Source organism: Dicentrarchus labrax, unplaced genomic scaffold (assembly GCF_905237075.1).
Source record: "Dicentrarchus labrax unplaced genomic scaffold, dlabrax2021, whole genome shotgun sequence".
Lineage (NCBI taxonomy): Eukaryota > Metazoa > Chordata > Actinopteri > Moronidae > Dicentrarchus > Dicentrarchus labrax.
In genome coordinates this window covers 25,176,298-25,198,790 of record NW_026136708.1, presented here as the reverse complement: position 1 = coordinate 25,198,790, position 22,493 = coordinate 25,176,298, and the positions used below count along the sequence as shown (strand labels likewise).

Below are 22,493 nucleotides of genomic sequence, written 5' to 3'. Positions count from 1 at the left end.
TACTCAAACTTTGTACTGTGTGTCTGTGTGGGTGTATGGACAGATTTAGTTTTTCCTAAAGTAACAATCCTAAGAAAAAGGGAAATAAATTTAGTTAACTAGCTCCCTGGGTACAAAAAGTGAATGCTTAACATTTCTGTACTTAATGGAAATCCTCACATTTGGTCCAATAACATCGTTCAGTTGAAACTTCCTTCTGAGTAATAAGAAATAAATCCAAAGACAGGTGAATTACGGTGCGCGCTTCATGCTACAGCACCATTATAATTGCTTCCCAAAGGCACATTTTATTTTTCCTACCTATTCTCTGCTGCTCCTGAGGTGTCAGGATTTGCCTGCAAATCTGACCCAAATGAAAGCCTAAAGCCCGTCCCCAGGTTACTGTGTCTCACTGCGACTGTCACCGTTTTTGGGAGGATTGTGCCGGTTGGCGTGAAGAGTTCTGAAGAGAGTTTCCATCATACCGAGGTAGAATGATGATAAGTTGCAGGAAGTTTAGTGGAAGTGGGAGCACTCAAAAGGAGATTTAGATAATGACGAAGACATGATTACTTTTGCGACGAGGTTATGGAGTCCATTTACAGTGGAAAATTAAGTACTCGCCGTCTGTTTTTTTTTCTTCCTGAATCTGTTTCTGAGTGTGCAACATTTCTACAAATGTTCAGCCTTCTGGAAAGTTTTGATTAGTCTACATTTGCATTTTATCATGGTCTGTACACAGAATGCAAAACATCAGCAACACCCTGCCAATACAGAGCAGCAGCAGAAGCCAAGTCCCAGCTGTCTGCAGGAGTTTTGATCTACATCCTTCCAGCATCTATATATCTTAATATTTGCATTTTATAGGCGCAGTCAATAAAGAAATAAAGAATTGTGCAAGCATTCTTCCTCTACATGTTTTCCCTCTATATTAGCATTATTTCAGAGTTGTGCTTGTATCAGCTCATTCATTCATGCATCACAGTCACCGGCCCAATACAGGACTGTATGCTGGTGAGATAGATGATAAATGTTTCAGTGTTTTTATCGCCTTAATAATACCGTATATCGTCCCATCCGTCATGATCAATAAAGAACTTCAATTTAATCTAATCGAACACTGAGAGCGTATGTGTAAACTGTGACTATGTTTACATGCTCAATATATTCAGTTTTTTGCCATTATTCCCGTAGCTGTTTATGTGGCTAATGAAAATGACTATTCTACTAGTATCCCTGTTTACGTGCAGCTATGCATACTCCGATTAACCCTAACTGTTAATGACGTACTGTGTATCCTACAGAGGAGTTTCACTCCTTTTCAAACTGCAGTCATGTTGATCTCGTGGTAAAAGTTGAACAGCTTGGGACATATTGCCTCTTTGCATCAAAAGAGAATTTTTTCAAAGTTGTCCACCGGTGACGAACACAGACTTCCTCTTTCAAGCTTTCAACTACCATCTTGAAATGATTGGTGTTGCAACATTTGCCCATATCCAGAAACCTGCTGATATCTGAGTCTTTCATAACGTTTAACAATAGGTGTGTTTCTCCTTCCGAATAGAAATGTGGGCTTTTCTATTGTGAATGAATCTCGACTCCAGCCTCACAAACTGTGCTAAAACCCCAAATGAGATGCATATTCTGAATGTTCTGTATACATGTCCAAAGAATGCTGCTAAAACCTGAATGATATTGACACATCTCACATGTCTTAATCTAAAAATGCTCCATTTGGTTTGAGATCTAATTAGGAATATCCAAACAGAATTTGCTGCTTACATTACCTTTATGAAATGTGCAATATTTTCATATTGGTAATAACAGTGCAGAATTAGGGTGCATATAATCGTAGTCCTTGTGACAGTCCCTCTGCATCCACACTGTGCTGCTGCTGTGCTTTCTCTCTCTCCAGGGCTGCAGATAATTAGGAGGCTTAATCAGCAGCATGGGACACACCTGGACTCAATGTGCTCCATGTGTAAAGCCAAAGCAGCCTCTTTACAGCACAACATCCATTCAGTGCATATTCACTCATCCACTCCCTACACTGCTGACTTTATAGATTCCTCCCATCCGTTTGTTTGTTTTTGCTTTTTGGGCTTTTTGTCGTAAATAGATTACTTTGTTATCTAGTTTACTCCTGTGTGAACTGAGATTTATCTACAAAACTAAATAACCTTTTGCTGTAAATGACCAATAATCAGTTCTCCCCCCCTTACAGAAAAACACATAATTTTCCAATGTTTACAATCGAAGTGATCAAATGTAGTTAACATGCTACTAAATGTTGTAACACAATCATATAGGTTTCACATGGGCTTCACACATTACAAGGACTTTTTTTTCCCCAAAACAACATTTCACCACAATATATTGTTGTATGTGTTTTTCCTGTAAGGCCAGCATCTTGCAGGCTTTTTCTGGCAGCTTTTCTTAAACAATGTGATGCATGTTGCGATGGTTTTAGGCTTCTTTTTTTTTTTTTGCAATCCAACTATGAGAGAGTAGTATGCAGAAGATTACAGACTTTTAAGATTTACAGATCTGGTTACAAATCCATAAACTTATATACAACTGGATCTTTCTGGTTACAGGTTACAGCTCTTATATACAATGACTGCTAACTAGCTTTTCACAGTGAATGTAGTTTTAGTGGACAGAGTTAAAGGCTAGACCGCAGTACGGCAGGATCCAGAAACTCTTGTTATATCCGACCTGTTGAAGTGCCTGCGGAAGCTCTCGCTGAGCAGGTAGAGGGCGAAGGGGTTGACGCAGGATGAGGAGAAGCTGAGGACTCTGGCCAGCAGGGTGATGACGAGGTGAGCCAGCGACAGGTCCATCTGGTGGTAGTGGAAGGAGCGGTACATGTAGAGGACGTGGTTGGGGAACCAGCACAGGGCGAACAGGCCCACGAACACCAAGACGATCTTGGCCAGGCGCTTCCTCGTCTCCATCTGGAGGAGTGGAGATAAAAAGACACAATGAGAAATAATCCACTGGGATGGACGGTTGAGAGATAAAGAGATTCTGTAGCTCATTCATTTCAGCCTGATACTAACTGCAGCTCAACGGCATATTTTACATTTTATAGTTGGGGAGCTGCTACAACTTGTCAGTGAGAGCTTTGAGTTCTTAATGTGATACTATGTGTATCATATCCTGCAGATACAATTCAGAACCATTTGGCCTTGACCTGAACAGAGTATTAGGAGAGGTACATCATCAGTGCAGAGTGCAAAATACCTGGTGGCAATAAGAGGGTTCCCCCTACCTAATGCTCTAGTGGTCTAGAACAGACTCAATTCTCGACTTACAAGATTTCATCAATGCAAGCCTAGGGTTAGGGTTAGACATGGGTTAGAAGTTAGGGTTACCCATACACGCTTTGCTAACACATCACTGATGCTAATATCGTTTTTGAAGATCCAGACTCAACCTGTCTGGTTCTAAACTTTGCCAATGTCAGAAATAATCCAGGTAGAAATCCTCTAACTGCTAAAATACTGAGTTACAAATGGCTTTCGATTATTCATTGCAGCTTCAAAATCCATCATGTACAAATGCTTAAAAGCAAAAATAATGATTCAAACAGTAATGGTTAAAAGCAGTTATTTTACACCAACAATCACTCATTTGGGTGGAAAAGCGTAATCACGCTTGACAAGGCAAAAGGTTTGACTCCCAGCAGACCTGCATGCTAAAAGCTTCCTCCAAATGTCTGATGATGAAATGGACAGCAACAGAAAGGGATGGATGGAAGAGGACGGATCAGGAATCATATCTAAACACCAAATGCATTGCGTGTGCAGCGACGTACCAGGAGTTTGACCTTGTCAGTCGGATGCTCAGAGATTGCCAGAGACATATGAAAAAGGTCAGTTATGTCACTCATGCACTTTACACGGGTCAACCCTCTCTGCACGTAAGGATGCAACCCAACACAAACACAGAAATGTCAACAGGGTTTTTCGAAGTGCTTCTTGGTGTATTGCAGACGCAATATCAGACCTTCTGACCTTCGTATGTACTCGCTCCTGATGGTAAACTGATGGAGAAAATTCAGAGCTGGATGTTGCTTCTAGATCCATTAAGTGCACAAATTAAACCCTGAGGACCACATTAGGCCTTCTCACCCCGAACGTACAGTAGATACAAAGAGAAACAGAAAACAGAACATTCACATACGGTGTGTTGTTGACACACTGGGCTGCATGGATATTTCTCTCCCGCTAACTGCATTTGATATTTCTGTGAATCATTGAACTTGACGGCACTGCAGTGAACTGGAAGGACAGACAGTTTGTCAGTAGCAATCAACCGGTGCAGCGATGCACAATGAGTTGATCATACTCTGTGCTGTTGAGGCTCTCCTATGAGTCATTTAGAACATGTTGGACTTCACTTTGAAATAAAATAAATCTTCAGCTGTGAAGCACACAGGATTTACATGCACATCAAAAACACAGGATTAATGTCCAAAACCACATGGTGCCTCTTGCCAACAAGATTCATTCACAACTTCTTGTAGAATATTAAAATGCCTAAAGATAAAGAATCAGGACGAGAATTAGATTTTTACTGAAACTCCTCTAACGTATGTAGAACTTGCACAGACTTCCAGGACTATTAAAAGATACATGAATATGTAAATGTAATATATGCACTGATAAATTAGAACCTTAGATTTTTTTGCAAAATGGAAATTATTCTGCACCTCATGATTTATGTCCAATGCCAACACAGGTAGTACTGTACCCTTTATGTAACCATGGATGTGTGTAACATTAAGGAGGAGGAGTTGTCTTACACCCTTTTAAAATCAAGAAGGCTTTGCAATCCCACATGAACCTTTGGTAAACCGTAGTAGGGGTCGGGACCCTCAGGTTAGGAACCAGTGTATGAAAATATTTATATTTCATTTGTGTAATTATACAAAAAATGGCTTTCTTGGCTGGATACATTCACAACCTAAAACTCCTCATTTTTCACAAGAAAGCAAATAATGAAAAATTAACCCTTTAATTTCATTTTTCGAACAAGTAGAGTTAATTTCTGATGACGCACATTTGACCCTCTGGCACCTCTGGAATGCTCACCTGATGCAATGCCATCAAAAAGTAATTGCACACAGTAAGAAGATTATCTGAGTTTGGTGAAACACTGGATGGAGGAGGATTACATTTGTAGGAGCTACTGTTCACAATGATGATTCTTTAATTAATTTGATTCTGCCGAGTGAAGAACAAATGGAGGTTCCAGCTTATCATTTAGTTTAACAGCACCCGACGGCGGCTCACCTTGACTGACTCGCCCGTTAAAGACGAGAAACAGTAAATTAAAAAAAAAAAAAAAAGTTAACCAACAGCAAACTCTGCTGATTACGGAGCCAGGATCATCTCTGCTCTCCAGGCTGGCTGCTTCTGATTTGTGTTTGCTCTGATTTGCTGCCAGTGGTCGGGCAGAGTTTGGCGTTTTTCCCAAGATCCTTTTAGGCACCTGCAGCTCTGGGCCACAACTCATCTGGAAGGGTGGATTAAGCGAATTTGTGTATATAAATGTGTGCGTTTTCAAAGGTATGAATAGACTTTCTTACTTGTGCAAGAACATGCAACTTCATGTGCTCGCGCTGTGCATGTCTGTATTCAGTACGCACAGTATGCTGCTGCTTCTGCGAGTGTATTCAGATGTCTGTAATAGAGTTTCTTTTCAGCTCATTGATGATAAATCTTCAGAGGTCTCCAGCAGAGCCGCTAACCGCCGCCTTTGTTGCCAGGAAGGAAGCCTACAAAGCCACCTGGGAGTTGCGGGCTGCCAGCTCCCATTAGAGGCACGTTTGAGACGGATCGACACCTGAGGTGACTGAGGTGCAGCGAGCTGTCAAGTTGTCATATTTCTATTACGCTCCAGATGCTGAAAAATGCTGCCAACATTTCTTCATTTGCGCACTTGTTATCCTGTCGGGTTTGCAGAGGATAGAGTCTCCCATCATGCACTCAAACATTATTCTGCGTCTGTCACTCCATTCCTTTTAACTTCTGATGGTTAAAAACCTGCTACACACAAGTCCTGGCAGTAATAGAAAGAAAAATAAAAAGCTCAACAAAAGGTAAAAAAACAGATGAAAATATCTCTGACGCACTCTGATTAAAGTGTAAACAGAGAACTAAATGCGGGGATAAAGTGTGTTTTCATGGTAGTGTGTCAGTTTCCAAGAGATGGAAGGGAAAATGTGGCTGCTGTTACTGTCAGTGGGTTACATTGTGTCTCTTTATTGTCTCGACAAATAGATGAAAATTAGCATCTACTTTCTGCTCAGTCCATTTGCTGCTCAAAACAATGAGAGAATAGCAGGAAGCTTCATTTGTCTTGGGTTGTATTTACCATCTGAGTCACTAATTATGTCTAAATACCGTCCTCTCTTATTGTCATTACGGATGTATCAGTTGAAACTGTCTTGTTTTCTTCCAAATGCTGAGCGAATTTGAAGCAAACTTTTGAAATGTTGCGAAAGAGAAAATACAAATTAGATGCGTTACCACCGTCGGGTTTGAAGCGAATAAATTAGGCTGCAGTGTAGTTTTATCAGAAGTTGGCGGTATCGGCCGCGTTACGCTTGGCTGTAATAAACAGAGTAGAAGGAGCAGAGGTTGCAAATCAGGAAACAAAACTAATTGTTTGCAAACCGCCAATAAACCTCAAAGAGAAGAAACAAAACCGGTCGCCTAGGCAACATTTTGAGTATGTTTTCTTGAATTTCACCCTTGGCTGCGCACTTTCAACTCGTCCATATCAGGAAACAATGGCGGCTCGCCTGGTCACACACGATCTGGTATTCCAGATAAACAGTTAAAATGTGTTTGTGAACAGATTTGAGGAGAGAATTAGTCAACAACAGAATCTGGATCCATATCTGATCAATACTGTTTGACAGTTTGATCTGAGTCCTTTTTTCCTCTTCCTTTTAAAAAGAAAGTTTTTTTCTTTTTTTAATTTAAAAATTTTTTTTTTTTTTTGTTTTTGTTCCACCAGGGGATTTTTTAAGGCCCCCCTTTCCCTTTGAGGTTTGGGCGTTGAGCTGGACGGACTCACTGAGAATGAGCTGTCAATCACAAGGTAGCCCCGCCCTAAAGCATACCCTGCTTTATGGTCTGTTTTACTCTAAATGGGACCATCAGTTACTAAATGAACATCATGCTGTATGGAAGAAGACTGAAACTAGAGACTGAGACCAGAAACTCATCAGGAAACTGTTTACTGAGGGAATAAAATCAGGTGAGAAGTTGCTTTTGTGTCTTTATATTCTTCTATTTCCAGATTCTATTCATTTCTTCCAATAAGAAAGCATTCGTTTCAGCACCTGTTATTAGTTATTATAGCTCACACCTGTAACTGTCTGATGAAGAGTTCAGACTTCAGATGCTGCTTTGAAGTGCTGATTACAGTGTTTGTCCACACGGATCAAAAGGTCTTCACTGAAGAGCTGCAGGTCCATCATGTTTAATGACTTTAAAGTTTCTAAAGAGACACAACTGCTCATCTTCAAACCGACAAAGGAGACTGGTTTGTTTCTTAATCTCTTTCCCAGCTGTACGTCATTATCTTTCTCCATGCTGCATTCGTGCGACATGTTAACATCCAGACTTTATGGTTCAAAGAAGCTCTCGTATCCTGTTCAAACCCTTGAAGACTGAAGTTTTCCCCAGAAATCTTCAGTCGTGGCGTCAATCATGGGAAAATCTAATCTTGCTTTGGTTTCTCCTGATCAGCTCTCTTCCCTCTGAGCGCACAAATCAAGTTTCAGGTGATTCATCTGAGTTGAGATTTTCCAGCGACTCAATCACTGCAACGTCAAGCTTAAAAGGAAAATCAATCTATTTGTTTGTCTCCAGGCTTGTTGTGATTTGTAGTGACAAAATGAGTTATGTAAATTCTCTCTTTTATTCATTTGATTGAATTCAGTCATGATTCTGTACACAACTGCTAATGTATTGCAAAAAGAAAGAAAGGTTGCAGGTTGAACTCCCTTTAGTATCAATGAGACTGCTGCCAAGCGAGGGTCCAGAGACAGACGGAGGCCTTGCTAACTATGCTAATGTTACTAATACTGTACGAAGGTAATGAGAGCTTGGTCAGTGGCCCTACGCTTCAAACTATAATGCTATACGTATCCCTCTAGTGTCAGTTTTGCATTTGCAGGGCTCCATTAACTTGACTGCACTAGATATTTTGTTATACAGAACCATCTGGGAGGTCATCATTGGAAACTGTTTTCATTAAGAAGCTTTTACTAGTAATAGTAATGTTTTTAACTTAAAAAATTGAGTTAGTTTTACTTAAATTGTTGAAACTGATTATATAAAACATTTTTGTTTTGTTTTACAGTGTAGTATTGGTAGTATTGATACTTAAGATATTGATCTACTCATCCCAATAGTATCTACAGCACTAAAACACACACACACACACACACACACACAGTTTGTAATGTGTAATAAACTCGAGAGGAAATGAAAAACTGGCCAATTTCATTCATAGACGTGAATCTGAAAGACGTCACAATGCTATTGTCTCATTGTGCAGAAACACACACACACACACACACACACACACACACACACACACACACACAAACGAGTCAGTTGTCTTATTTATTCCTGTAAACAGTGTGTTGCTCGAGGGTTTTTCTGTCTTTTCTGTCATTGTTTCTGTATCAGAAGCAGAAAAACAGAAAAGTCAGAAAAGAGTTTTTGTGCTGTTGTTGTTTTGCGTGTTACTATTTCTGCTATTGTTTCTGTCGTGTTGATGAATGCACATGTGAGACAATACAATACAAATGCAGAATAATATGTGTATTCTCCGTCTATATTCAGGCTGACAGTGTGTATTGCTGTATTACAATTAGTTCATCCATCCAGAGCTCACAATTCCTAGAAAGTTGTTCAACAGTCAGAATATATTCCTCTGAGCATGTGTGATAGAAAACAAGAAAGAACATAGGAAGGATATGTATTTTCTTAAAAACAAGCGGATTTGCATGTTGCGGCCTATTAACTCCAACCTGCATTTGTACTTGGTGGGAAAAATGCAAAACAGCTGCAGCCTTGGATGTCGGAGCTTCACTGAACACATCACCGACGGGAGTTTTTTAAACCATCCATGACGCTGCGACTGGGGAAAAACACAGGTGACCAAAGTCTGCTATAATGACTTCCCTCAAGCAAAAGTTCTTAAAAAACAATTTACAGACTCACAAACTCACCGCTAGAGTTTGTGAGTCTCTAGTGGACTCACAAACTCTGAGGGTGTCTGTATCGAACACTGGAGTCCTCTGCCTTTATTTTCTAATTACTTTGCTGTGTTCAGGATGTGTCAACCTTTGGACCTTTGCAATGTAACTTCACACCTTTAATGTCCAGCTGAGGCTGGAAAATGAACAATCACTGTTACCCCCAAATTCCACCTGGCACGGCTGTTCTAGGCACTGGTGTCCCAGAAGCAGTTGGTCTATTTTTGACAAGAGCCGCGAAGTCAGACACAGAAACAGTGTAGAGAATCTGGTCAGTTTTAAAAATAAACTACCGACACTAGATTGGTGGTTCCCAAACGGAATTTCTGGGTTAAAGACACATCTGCATTACAGTGCATCTAAGAATGGAGAAATTCCTGAACCTCTAGTTAATAGGGAGGATGGATTTGGGACACAGTTCTTCCTTCTGCGAATATTAACTATTTAGAAAACACAAGTGAAGATCAGACAGCACGCCGCTTGCTGTCATTACAGTCGGAAATTATCTTTTAACACTCATAAATGAGGTGCAGTTGTGTTTTCAATCTGCTGTCAAAGAAAAAAGCCAGCCAAACAACTTAAACATAATTGGAAATGTGGCTGCTACGAGCTAAAAGCTACATCCGCAAACAAAACAATAAAGCAGGAACACTTTGGTGCCTGCAGTTGTGCCTGCAGGAGGCTTCAGCCCACAGCTCAGACAGTCAGCGCGGCTCATTGGAATGATTTACACAAGCTGAACCATTAAATTCCACACATGAAAAATCCTCCCAGTGCAGCTTTAAGGAAAAGATCAGTCCGTTTATATTACAACTTGTTAATGTCAAGACCTTTAAAGTTGTTGCTGGAACCTCAGTAAACTGATGATGACACGTGCAGAGGAGGGTGATGAGTTTTTTGGAAGACGCAGTGAGTTATAGTGGATGTGGTGATATATTCTCCTGCAGGGAGATGTTTTCATCCTGAAGGACACCGCAGGGACAAGAGGAGAGAAAGCTGTAATATCGGAGACTCTCTGAGCACGGAGAATTCAATCTTTGCTGTTTGTATTTCGATTTTTCACTCTCATTGGAACCAGTGAGTCAGGTGTCGGTGAAACAGCGTTCTCTGTTTTAGCCCCGGGTCATGATTTTCACTCACTGACTCAATTTTATTGTCTTTCAAGAAAATGTGCAGCGAAAAATGAAACACACAAATCCTGCAAATGCTGTTTTTTCTGGGGACCCAGTTCACAGCAAGGAGAGCAGATGTGTGCATAAATGATCCTGAGCATTTCCACTGCTGTTTCTGCATCATGCCATATTTTCCTGAACAGGTGAAGCAGCCATTTTGAAGAGTTATATGTTGATAAAACACAATTCATCGTCCGTAAAACAATACAGGTTTCTACTGCCTTGTTTAATTGATTTAAAGGGGAATCCGATCCAGTGGCAGCCATTGAGAATAACTTTGTAGACAGATGATACAGGAACCACTGTAACCTCTAGAGCAAAGAAGAGACGGCTCCCTGACTCCAAGTCTCAACTCCCACACAGTTCCCTCCCACCTTCTCGCCGCCAGCCGACACAATCCATATCCAAACTCCTGCATCCATCCGTCCGGCCATCCATCCACCCACACATCCGTCCCCTGCATACCTAACTTAACTTAAATAACTTTACTTACGTAATGTAAAATCTTTTCCTAAACTTCACCAAACTGCAACCTCAGGAAGCTTTATTTTATTTTGAAGCTTTATTTGAAGTCCAACTGGACGTTGCACATTTATTATTGCGAACTTGAGCATGAGGGCGTGATATTGTATTGTTATGTCATTCATCTATCTTGATTTGTTTTTACTATTTGGAGATTATATTTCTACAGTAAACCAGACAACATAAATATATTCCAGTGCACACCAAGACATCCAGTTTTACTAAAAAGCTGAAAAAGATCCAATCTGTTGAGACAACATCTGAAACACGTAGTTTGTTTTATTTTTAATGAAATAAAACAGTATCAGTTCTAAAATGATGTGCGTTGGAATCTACTTTTGTTGTTTAGTTTAATAGCTGGCAGCCAGAAGAGAAGCGCTCCTGTGGAAGGGGTATTTTCAGCTGTTTCATTATATTTTTATGTTGGGTTTCCCTCTCCATTAAGTTTTCTCTTTGTTCCTGTTTGTTTGTTTTTAAGATTAACATGTAAAAAGCTGGCATATTGTTACATCATATTGTGTACAGCCCAGTTCTCGCCTGGCGCCCAAGGCGAAGATCTGACAACCCAACCCCCATCTCAGTGTATTTATATCTATATTATCCATATACAGGAGTTCCCATAGTAATATATGTTTATAACAGAGTTTTACAAATATGTTTATTAAGAGCGATTTGAAATGATGAGTACCGGGTTATTTTAAATCAATAAGGGCTATATCAAAATATCTGTTTGCATCTTTACTGTAACTTTTATGGATTCTGTGTTGGAAGGTTTAAATTATGAAGAGCTGTGAGTTCCGTGCTTAAAATGACTCAGATGCGAAGATTGCTGCTGCTGATGGCTATGAGTGTTGCACTGAACAGGTATATTTTCAGATATTACAACAGGTGTGAGTGTCATTATTGTAGCTATTTCAAAGTGACAGCAAAAGTGCACCAAAAGAGTGAATTTGGAGAGGTCTGAGTGCCGGCTGGGAAATCTGTCTACCAGCCACTTTCATATTTCACCAGCATTTCCCTGCCTGAGTGCGCCTCAGCCAACAAGATATAAAAACTGCAGGCTGATCTGAGCAAACCAAAACGAAAATAAACATAATGTATCGACAACAGACACCTTTGGCTACAGCCCCCCCCATCAGACGACCCAGAACATTTCCCTGTCCTGTCTCTCTCACTGTGCAATACTCTGAGATACTTTTATTGAAATTTACTGAAAGCTTTCTGCATATAAACAGCACCAGACTCAACAATAAAAAATACCACATTAATTTAAAGCTGCAGTAGGTAATTTTTATAAAAAAATAACTTTTTGTCATATTTGCTGAAACTTTCACTATATCCTGACAGTAGAACATTAGTCAGATAATCTGTGAAAAAATCTGGTTCCTCTGGCTCCTCCTGCTGCTCCTAATGGTATTTGCAAGAATCCACAGGCCTGAACAAAGACAGAGCAGAGAAAGACAGTTAATTGTTGAGTCTTATTCCCAGGTTGTAAAGTACCAATGCTCTGCATCCCAAAGCTTTCAGCCAGCAACCCAAAATGTCAGTATTTGAATGCAGCAAAACTTGCTCGCAGAGCCGTGCGCGTCCAGAAACGGCGCCAGAGGAATACCTGCAGCGCCATATTTAGAAGCAGCAGTAGCGAGTTGGGAGAGAGAGTGGGTTGGTCCGCTGTGTCTCCTGCATACTACAGTTGGTAATTGTAATGTTCTCAGCCTCTCTTCATATCACATCTCTTTCAGACCTGCAATTAGTTTTAATTAATTAAATCCAATCAGTATCATGTATGTAACCATAGCTACCGCACACAGTACATTTTTGGGTTCATTTACAGTTAATTACAATTTATATTATTAGTATCATTTGTAGCACTTTATTTTAGTTATATATTAACATTTGTGACATTTAAGTTGATCTTTGTTAAGAGTAATTTTAGTTCCTATCTGCCTCGTTTACAGAGGACATTTAAGAGTGTTACAGTCTCAGGTTAACATCAGTTAAGCCTGTTGTGAGTTTACTGTCATGCCGCATTGGCGCGTCGAAGGAAGAATAAAAGAATATCGATATATATAATGCTCCGTTGTATTTGTGTTTTGCTCCTGAAGGAGGGTGTATTGTCTTCTACCAGCTCAGGTGTGTAAATTGATAATTGACGAGTCCTCCTCCCTCTGCGGGAGGTTACTTCCTGCGTGTTCGGCTCTTTGACAGCTTAGACAATGAACTGAATGTGCTTCAGTGTGTATCAGGTAGCTGTAAATGATACGTCTCTGCTCAAAATCAACAGGACACATCAGATATTAAAGTGGTGACACACTTGGTTCGCGTACGATTCAAAGTTCAAGCCAGGGACGTATGATCCAGTATTCAAAGAATGGGCACAAAAAGGTATGACAGCAATATGTACAGTTTCGGCAGGTGGAGAATTTCTAAGCTTCCAAGATCTAAAGACAAAGTACGGCCTCGAAAACAAAGATTTCTATAGATACCTGCAGTTAAGGGATTATTTCACAAAAGAGATAAGGCCAGTTGAAACTATAAATAAGGTGATCGGAGTCATGATGGATTCATACAAACAGAAGGGGTCTCGGCCCATCTCTGCTTTCTATCAAGCTTTGGGTGAGAGCAGGGGGGAATCAACACTCTATATAAAAGCAAAATGGGAAGCAGAACTAAAGATCCAAATACAAGAGGAGGAATGGTATCACATGTGCGAGACACAATGTACATCTACAAATTGATTAATATGGAGGGAGTTCTGATGGAAAAACCTAACTCGCTATTTTATAACACCAAAAATAAAATCTAGGCAACTCGCTATACAACAAAACTGCTGGAGACTGTGTGGGAGTGTGGAAGCAGACCATGCAAACATCTTCTGGAACTGTACAAAAATGGGGACATACTGGCAAAAAAGTGTCTTGGGATATGAAATCCCAAATACTTGTCCAGTGATGTACCTTGGGAATATTGAGAAGGTTGTAATGAAAGAAGATCTGTACTTGACTAAAGTATTACTCACAGCCAGAAAGAAAGTGGTCACAAGAAACTGGCTCAATGTGTAAATATCCCAAAACAGAACCAGTGGTTGGAAATTGTCCAGGAAATCTTTGTTATGGAAAAATTGACATACCTTTTGAGAGTCAAAGAGAATGTATTTGAAAAGAACTGGGAAAAATGGAACATTTATATGAGACATGACACCAACTGAACAAATGCCAAATGGAACAATGAACTGAATAGTGGATCATCTCCAGACAGTTTGTTAGTGTTATTACTATTGTTATTTTAATTTGTATCTTATTTGTTGTATTGTTTTGTCTATATGCAGACATATATGTGAAAACTCAATAAAAATTTTAGTTACAAAAAAAAAGTGGTGACACACTGAATCGACTCCAGAGAATAAACAGTTGTTGGCGTGATGCTACAGGAGGTCGTAGTTGACCCGTCTTTTTCTCTGCAGGTGGAGGTCTGTGCTCCGTCTGCAGAGAACATGGAAGGGGGTGCCGATGATGATGACGAAGATGTAAGCTGGCAGGTGAAGCAGGGAAGTGACGAAGCCTGTTGAGCTTGTGTGTTTCATCCCAGAGGAGGGAGGAAGGACGCGTCTGCAGCCAGTAAGGAATCTGCAGCATCATCAGTCAGTCAGCGACGCAGTTTGGAGAGCGCTGTGGTTGCGACAGGTTGCTAGGGGACTTGAATTCTCAGAAGTAGAAGTCTGATCCAGCAAAGTGTTTCACAGAGTGACAAGTTATCTCTGCAAACTTTTTGTTTTCTCTGGCGAGAGCGGACTGACCTGGATGCAATATTTGGCCCCGCCCAGCACAAAAACCCTCTCAACTGTTGGCCAACAATAAGCGTCACATCAACACCCCTCTCCACCTGCTTTAGTGAACGTTTGTTACGCCTGCAATGCCTAACTAAAGAGCACCCGTCGGATTCCTTCTTCCTCTATTAGCTACATATACTGTGTGTTAGCAAGTTATGTAATATTACTCTTTTTTTGGGAAGAAATGTAGTTTGGATTAGCACTGATTAAAATTTACATTTTGTGCATCATAGATTTACATTAAGTTACATATCTTAACCAAATCTGAAAAGGTTATCAAACACTCACTTACATATGAAGACTGAATGAACTGTGTGTCCTGCATGTTATGAAAAAAACCAAAAATATTGCTTCCAGCTTCCTCTGTACCTCCTGAATTTCCTTCCCCTAGGTCTGGTGTGAGTGCTGAACAGTTATGGAGCGCTCTGTTTTCTCTTACTGCTGTGAGTCAGTGCGATGCTGGCGATGCTGGTGGCAGCTGGAGTCGTGGCGGCTTGCCAGCTCAGTGTCCTGCACTCCACGTCACCTGCAGCCAAACCACACAGAAACTGACAACAGGTTTAAGGCGGGTTCTGTCACCCGCCTGCGTGTGCAATCATTTTGTCGAATCCTGCCGCTGTCAATCAGCTGTCGCTTAAAATGACTCAAGCCATACTGCTGCTGCACCGGCTACTCACTACAAAGGGAAAGTCCAGACTGAAAGCTCTAAGTAAAGCAAATGTAACTCTGGTTATACATTTCCTTTCTAATGAATCCTCGATCTGTGTGGATAAAAGTTGGAGATTGATTGACGGGTGAATGTCAGGATATTATTGGTTGAAATTAGTGACGTAAGCACGCGTCACATTTCATTTTACAGGAAGACACAATGATTGGAAATTGAGTTTTTGTTTGTCTTGATCTGCCTCGGTACTGATGGACCCACTGCTGAGGGACAACTTAACTTTAAACAACTCCAGTGGGATGATCGTGCTGATCTGTGTCTGCTGAATGTGGAAGTACGAGCTGATATGTGAGCTGTGTCAGTTCTTCTGCCCCCAAAACTGCTAACAACTTTAACCCTCAAACCAAACCTGGGGCTTTGTGATGATGTTGTGCATGTGAATCCAAGGCTGTATCTAAGAGCTAATGCTAAGGGAAGGTTTTCTACAGTAAACAACTGGCAGCCGGACGTGAAGGTAAATGGATTCATTGGAACCAATTATTTGGATTTTGTAAAGTGCTGCAAAGCTCTGCATACCGAAACGCTGACTCACATCTAAAATCAATTGCACATCCCACCTTCTCATTTTTTTCTCCACTTTTCATTATCAGCTGGTTTCTGCCATTTGTTAGACCTCACGTGGGCTGAAGCAAAGCTGCTTTCTGTTTGTTTTAGATGTTGGCAATAAGAGCCTCGTCAGAAAGTTCAGTCAGCGCCACCTGCCAAGTCGATTCTGCAGCCAAATCTTACAGAAAATGCTGATAGGTGTTTGACAGAAAAATACATACAAACTGAGTACGCAATTATTTTGTTGTTCTGGAGCCGTCAATCAGCTGTCACTTAAAATAAGAGTCAACCCTGCTGCTGCAGCGGTGAGCTGATGACTTCTGTGAAGTAACGCAGTGTTTAACTTCAAGGTCTCACACAAGTTATTCACTCTTTATTGGTATTACACTGTAAATTCTCCATCTTATCTTGTTATTTTTATTTATTTTTTCCTGAATCAAGTGAAAAGATCTATCTGTGCAGTAAGATTAGGTCAAACAATTTCCAGTACAAGTCATCTGTGTGATTCTGTGCAAACAGTGCAGTAGCAGATTTACTCTCTCGTTTTAAGAAAATAAGACTAAAGGCATACATTGTTAACTCGGTGTACAGTATGACTGAGTACAGGGATTTTTCATGTCATATTGCCTTTAAAATGTCTGTTTGAATTAGCTCTTTTAGTGTTAAGATTGGTTGAGAGTAGTAAAGTGTGTGTGTTTCTAATCTTTTTAGTTTCAACTGAATTCACATATACACATACTGTAATATATTTTGCACTGTTATCTGTGCAATATGTTTCATGCAGTTCTGTTGAAAAATTGTGAGAGTTTACTGAACTTAAACTCTTTTGTGCTTAACAGTAACATAATCTAATAATATACGATAGAAGAAAGTGAGTTATCTCAGGGAAATACTGTGGATATTATTGTAACATCAACAGAGCTTGCACTCTCTACTCCTGTCTTATTACTCTCTGTCAATTGTGGTATTTTTATAGAAAAAGTACATTAAAGTTCTCGCTGAGGAAACAACGCTGTATCACTCTTTAATTCTCCCCATGTTTCAGCAGGAATAACACATTTAACCTCCAACATCTGCTGAACGTTTTAGGAATCCTCCTCCATCACTTTCTCTGTCACTGTAATGTGTCTCATCTAATTCATTTCATTACAGTTAAGTACATCCTTCTGTCTGGAAGCACGGAGCCATCATATGAGTGTTTTCTTTAATGGCATTCAAAGTCCATTTTACAGAAACACACACACAAACACACACACACTGCTTCCTTCCATTAAATCTCAGATCTTTCTTTCTTGAGATAACTTCTAACTCTCAGGCACATACAAATACCCTTTTATCACGGTTTTTAGCTTCTTACCTTTCCTGCACAAGCTCTTGTTTACTTTAAATACATGTATTTATGAGTATATTTGTATATCTGTATATATATATATATATATCTGTGTAAATGCCTTGTGTAGATTTTATAATAACATTAATAATAACAGACTACTATTCTACTAATACTAGAAAAGTCCTCTTAAAGTTCGCTAAACTAAGAGACAAAAAACATCTATATGAGCGTTTTTCCCACTGTTGTGTGTGTGTGTGTGTGTGTGTGTGTGTGTGTGTGTGTGATGCAGCTGCTGTGTGTGCGCCCTCTAATGTATTTCTTATCTCTGGGACCATAATGAATTAGCTCTGCTCTCAGATAAGATAGTAGGCGTGTTTGGTATTGATGTGGGCGTCTGCAGTTAATGTAGCAATTGGCTCCCAACCTCTTTAGATGTGAAGATACGGGCCAGCGTGTGAAGGCTTTTCTCATTTAAGAAAGCACTGATAGCATCGCTCCCACACAAGGATGCAGAGATGGATTTAACTGTAATGAGATAAATTAGACGACATAAAAGGAAGGAAAAGGATGTTACTGTATTTGTTGAGGCGAGTACATGAGAATCTATATCTTTTGTTTTTGATCTGCTGTGGTCTATTGTCTTCCTCAGCCAATATAAGTTTGCTCTACTGCCTTTAATACTAACAAATTATGACAATGACCAAATAATTGCGACTTTACATTCTGAATAAACATTATCCAGCAGCAGAAATGCTCAGAAAAAGATTAGTTTTTCAGGTTAAAGTGCTAACTTAAAGAGTTTCGATCTTTCTCTGCTCTGGTTGGTTGTTTTCTTTCGGGCCCGGTGGATTCTTACAAATACCGTTAGGAGCACCAGGAGGAGTGAGAGGAACCTGATTATTTCACAGATTATCTCATGTACTACTGTCAGGATGTAGTGAAAGTTTCAGCAAATACAACAAAATTATTTTCATAAAAGCTGCAGCTTTAAGGACCTGTAAAATAAAGTGTTACAAAAAGCATTTGTTTTTGGACCAGGCAATGTCGCATAAAAACAGGGAAGTAGTGTCCCAGCAAACCCAGAACCAGGAAAAACCCCTTGACCAAAAGAACCTCTAAGTGTATAGACAGGGGTGTCCACATACATTTGGCCATATCTTATACTGGAGATCTGGGAAACGGAGGCAAGTGGTTGCTTTTTTTCTTCTTCACAAAGAAGATATGATGGTTCTTTTGTGGAAACAGATGAATGGATCAATAACCTCACATTGGTACATTTTCCTCTGAATGATCACAGGAATATTTCTCTCAGCTTGTTTTTGCTTCTCATCCTTTTGCTCCACTATTGACTGCTTGTCTAAAACTGTGCTTCACACACAGAGAGTGTTTTTCACGTTTCAGTGATTCTCTCTGATGATCATCCTCCTCTCTCAGCGTCACAAGTTGATTCACTGTATGTTAGTCAGCGACTCTCCATTAACCCCGAGTTTGTCGAGGTCAACTTCACTGCAGTGTCCCTTCAGACCTGCTGAGCCACACAGGGCTGCAGCAGAGCTCTGCTCTTTATGTCACTGAAATTACCTCCCCCTCTAGTATTTATGTGTTTTTAGGCTGACAGCTTCAGTTAATGGGCTCCACAAAGTATAAAAAAGGGAAAGCAAGTAACTTAATAACAATTACAGCATTTATATGTTTACATACTGGAACTACAGAACTGTCTCCTAGAAATCACGCTGGTATATCACTAATTACTTTGCCTGGACAAGTCCAAATCAAGTCTCAAGATATTTTTGGTGTATTTAAGTGTATGTCAACTCAGTTTAAAGTCAAGTGTAAAGTAATCTAAATCAAGCCTCAAGTGATAAAAAAATAAATAAAGTTGCCATTAAGTGGCGAGTCATTTTTCAAAAGTCCAAATTAAGTCTCAAGTCATTAGAAACATGTCCGAGTCTTAAAGTGTCACAATATTTATATATTTGCAGTATTATGATCTGGGCATCTTGAATGAAATGCCATTATGGTGCGTTCCAGTTGGAATTTTCAACTGGAAACTCGGAAATTCCGACTTCACAGTTCAAATGGTTCAAACTGAACATTTCCTACTGCTGCAGCTTCACATTACTTCACTTCACAAGGTGAAACACAAGCTGACTTTTATTATGGAGTAACCACAGAAAACAGAGTGTGTTTATCAGTGAGTGTGTTTATCAGTGAGATTAGCACTTCAAAAATGCATCTACAATAGAAGACACTGGTCATTTTCAGCATTTTATTGACCGCGGCTCAGTTTGACATATTGCAGGGATAATGGAACAAGAAGGAGCCGCAGTGAGATGTTAGAGGAAGAGCTGCAGGCGACAGGCTGCAACTTTCCAGCGAGGTAACCAACTACTTTCACTTTCGCTGTTCACAGACTGATGCTGTGTGCAACATAAAATCACTCACTCACAGAATGATAGAAAGGCCAATTATTGCCTGACTTCTTTATTCATTTGCCCAAGAATTCTGAAACTTGTATTATTACCAGAAACTACAGGTAACTACTGAAATCTCATTTAGGGCAGGTCCAGTCAAGTCTCACATTCAAGTCTAAACTAAAGTGCTACTGCTACTATATTCACGTCTACAGCTCTCAGTAATACTTCTACTACTGCTTCCATTGTTAATACTAAATGTCTATTAACTTCCACTACTACTGCTCATGCTGATGTCAACAACTGCTGCACATATGTTTCATTAAAAGTAAGTCTTCAAGTCTTCCAGAAGCTCAATGGGCACACTCCCTCCCTTTCCTGAGAGACTTTTAATGTGAAAAATCTGCAGGAAGCACCACTGACAGCAATTTAGCATAACTTAGCATAATTTAAAGCAAGCTGGAAACACCTGGGAATAATTACTAAATAGAAACTGTGTTTCTGTTTAAAGGGGGAATGTGGAGTGGCAGATTGGTGAGTACATGACTCTGGAGTGCTGTGGGACTGAATCTTTCACAATGGTTATTATGATGGTAATCCCCAGAGGTAGCAGTGACTCCCAGCTGTGCCACTCCATCATTGATCAAGTACACCTGATCTGACCTGCTGCTGCTGCCGTTGGGTCTTTAATAATTCAGCTCCCTCCTCCTTCTGACCTCTCCTCCATCTGTGAAGATCAAGCTGGTGTAAAGTGATTACTCACTGTGGCTGACACAGTCCTCAACTAAACCTCCCTCATGGCTGAAATATTTACTGGGGTCTCTGTAGTTGTGGGAGGTGTGGGTGCAAAAAGCATCAAGTCCCAGTCGATCCCAGTTAAACTAAACTTCCAGACTGTTTATCTTTTGGAAGAGTAAGAAATCCCAGAGTGCGACTTATTTTGTTGTTGTTAACCAACTTGTGCATTAGGGCCGTTACTTTTTAAACTGAAGTAGTTTGATCCTGTGGACGCGTATTCCCATGCTTCCCATTCATTGTCTAGCAGAGAAAGTTTCCAAACGAGCCGCCATGTTGGTCTGGTATGAGATCCGGGAGCAGAAGACATTTGTCCAATCAGGTGCAGTGTTTGTGCCATTGTAGGAAGGTGTAGCCTTCTTAAAGAAACTTTCTGTTTCCACCAGTAACCGCCAGAGTTGCGACCAAGTCATTGTTTTCAAGTCACAAGCAAGTATCAAGTCCTAAACTTTGAGTTTCGAGACCATACAAAAGAGTAATAATCCATTAAATTTACACTAACAAGTGCAACTGAGTTAATCATGAAAACATAGTGCTGAAATTGCACTTTCATAGCGACAGACTGCACCTAATTGCGACAGACTGCACCTAATTTTGGGTCTTTTTTAGACAGTGCAAGTGTAAACGCCCCCTGGTCCACACCTCTGATAACCACAGCTGTTTCCGAATCAACTGAACACGACGAAATCTGAAAGAATATGACTTTAAAATTGGACATTTAAAATGATAATTTGCTGCATGAACTGTTTTGTTCAACCGTTTAATATTTTTTTCAAAATTACTTTCACAGACTTTAGTGCACATCCGTTCATTCATCCATCGCTCACCTGTCTCTTGGTGTGTTCGCTGACTTCGCCTGGCATGTCGTGGGCACTCTTGATGAGCGTGCGGGCGATGTGGTAGTAATACACTGAGATGATGGCCAGAGGGATCAGGAAGTAAACCAGGAAGATCATCACTGAGTGAATCTTAGGATGCATCTGATTGGACAGCGGGTACGGCACGCAGTTCACAAAGGTGACGTTAGTGTTGTCCCTGTTACCCTGAGAGGGGAGGGCAGAGAAGGAGGGAAAAAGAGGAGGAGGAGAGAGGAAGTGATGAGATAAGGAGGCAAGGAGAGGATGAGGTGAGGAGGGGAAGGGAAGAGAGGAGATAAGAAGAAGAGAGAAGACAAGGAAAGGAAAAGAGTGAAAAGAAGAGGAAACCAGTATATGAGAGGAAATAAGGAGAGGAAAGGAGGGCAGGATGAAAAGAAAAGTAGAAAAAATTAGAAGAAAGAAATATTGAAAAGAGGAAGAGGAAAGGAAACAAGTAGGAAGGAAATGGGAGGGGAGGAGAGGACAGACATAACAACACATCAGTAAAGATCATAAAACAGATTGTAGAGTTAAATGGACGCAGTTGTCATTCATAAATCTGACTCTAAAGGGGTTTATGGCTGTTTGTCTGCAGGGAAACTCCACTGAGACGATGCTGCTCACTGATGAGCCTTCAGCAGGGAGTGATGAACAACACACATTTAGTCTGAATGTCACAGACAGTCCGTCAGCAGGAGCTGTTAGTATCAGATTATGTGGTTGTGGTCAAATTGAGCCAATGTTTGGTAGATTTTCGTGTCACAAACCAGACATGATATCATGGGATGGCGTATACCCACATAGCAAAACTGCTCTGCATATTGATATACCACCAGTGTTTTATATATATAAAAATATAAGTTTAATGTGGTCGACATTATAAAATTCATAATCGACGAAGTTAAATAATTAAACACTAATTAAAGCTGCAGTAGGTAATTTTTATGAAAACAACCAAGAAAGATTTTTATTGTTGAATCTCATTCTAAGGGTGTCAAATACAGACTCTGGGAATGACACTCAACAACCAATT

The 22,493-nt window shown here is 40.2% G+C and overlaps 1 protein-coding gene across 1 annotated transcript in view; it reads right to left on the bottom strand.

Annotated features, from left to right (window-relative positions):
• nmbr (neuromedin B receptor) overlaps positions 1-22,493 on the bottom strand; it is a 62,266-nt gene that overhangs the window by 9,117 nt on the left and 30,656 nt on the right. Inside the window, exons 3-4 of the mRNA XM_051408810.1 lie at positions 21,431-21,646; positions 2,698-2,936 (exon numbers count right to left, since the gene is read on the bottom strand). Coding sequence (XP_051264770.1) covers positions 2,698-2,936; positions 21,431-21,646 — 455 coding nt within the window. The remainder of the gene's footprint in view (positions 1-2,697; positions 2,937-21,430; positions 21,647-22,493) is intronic.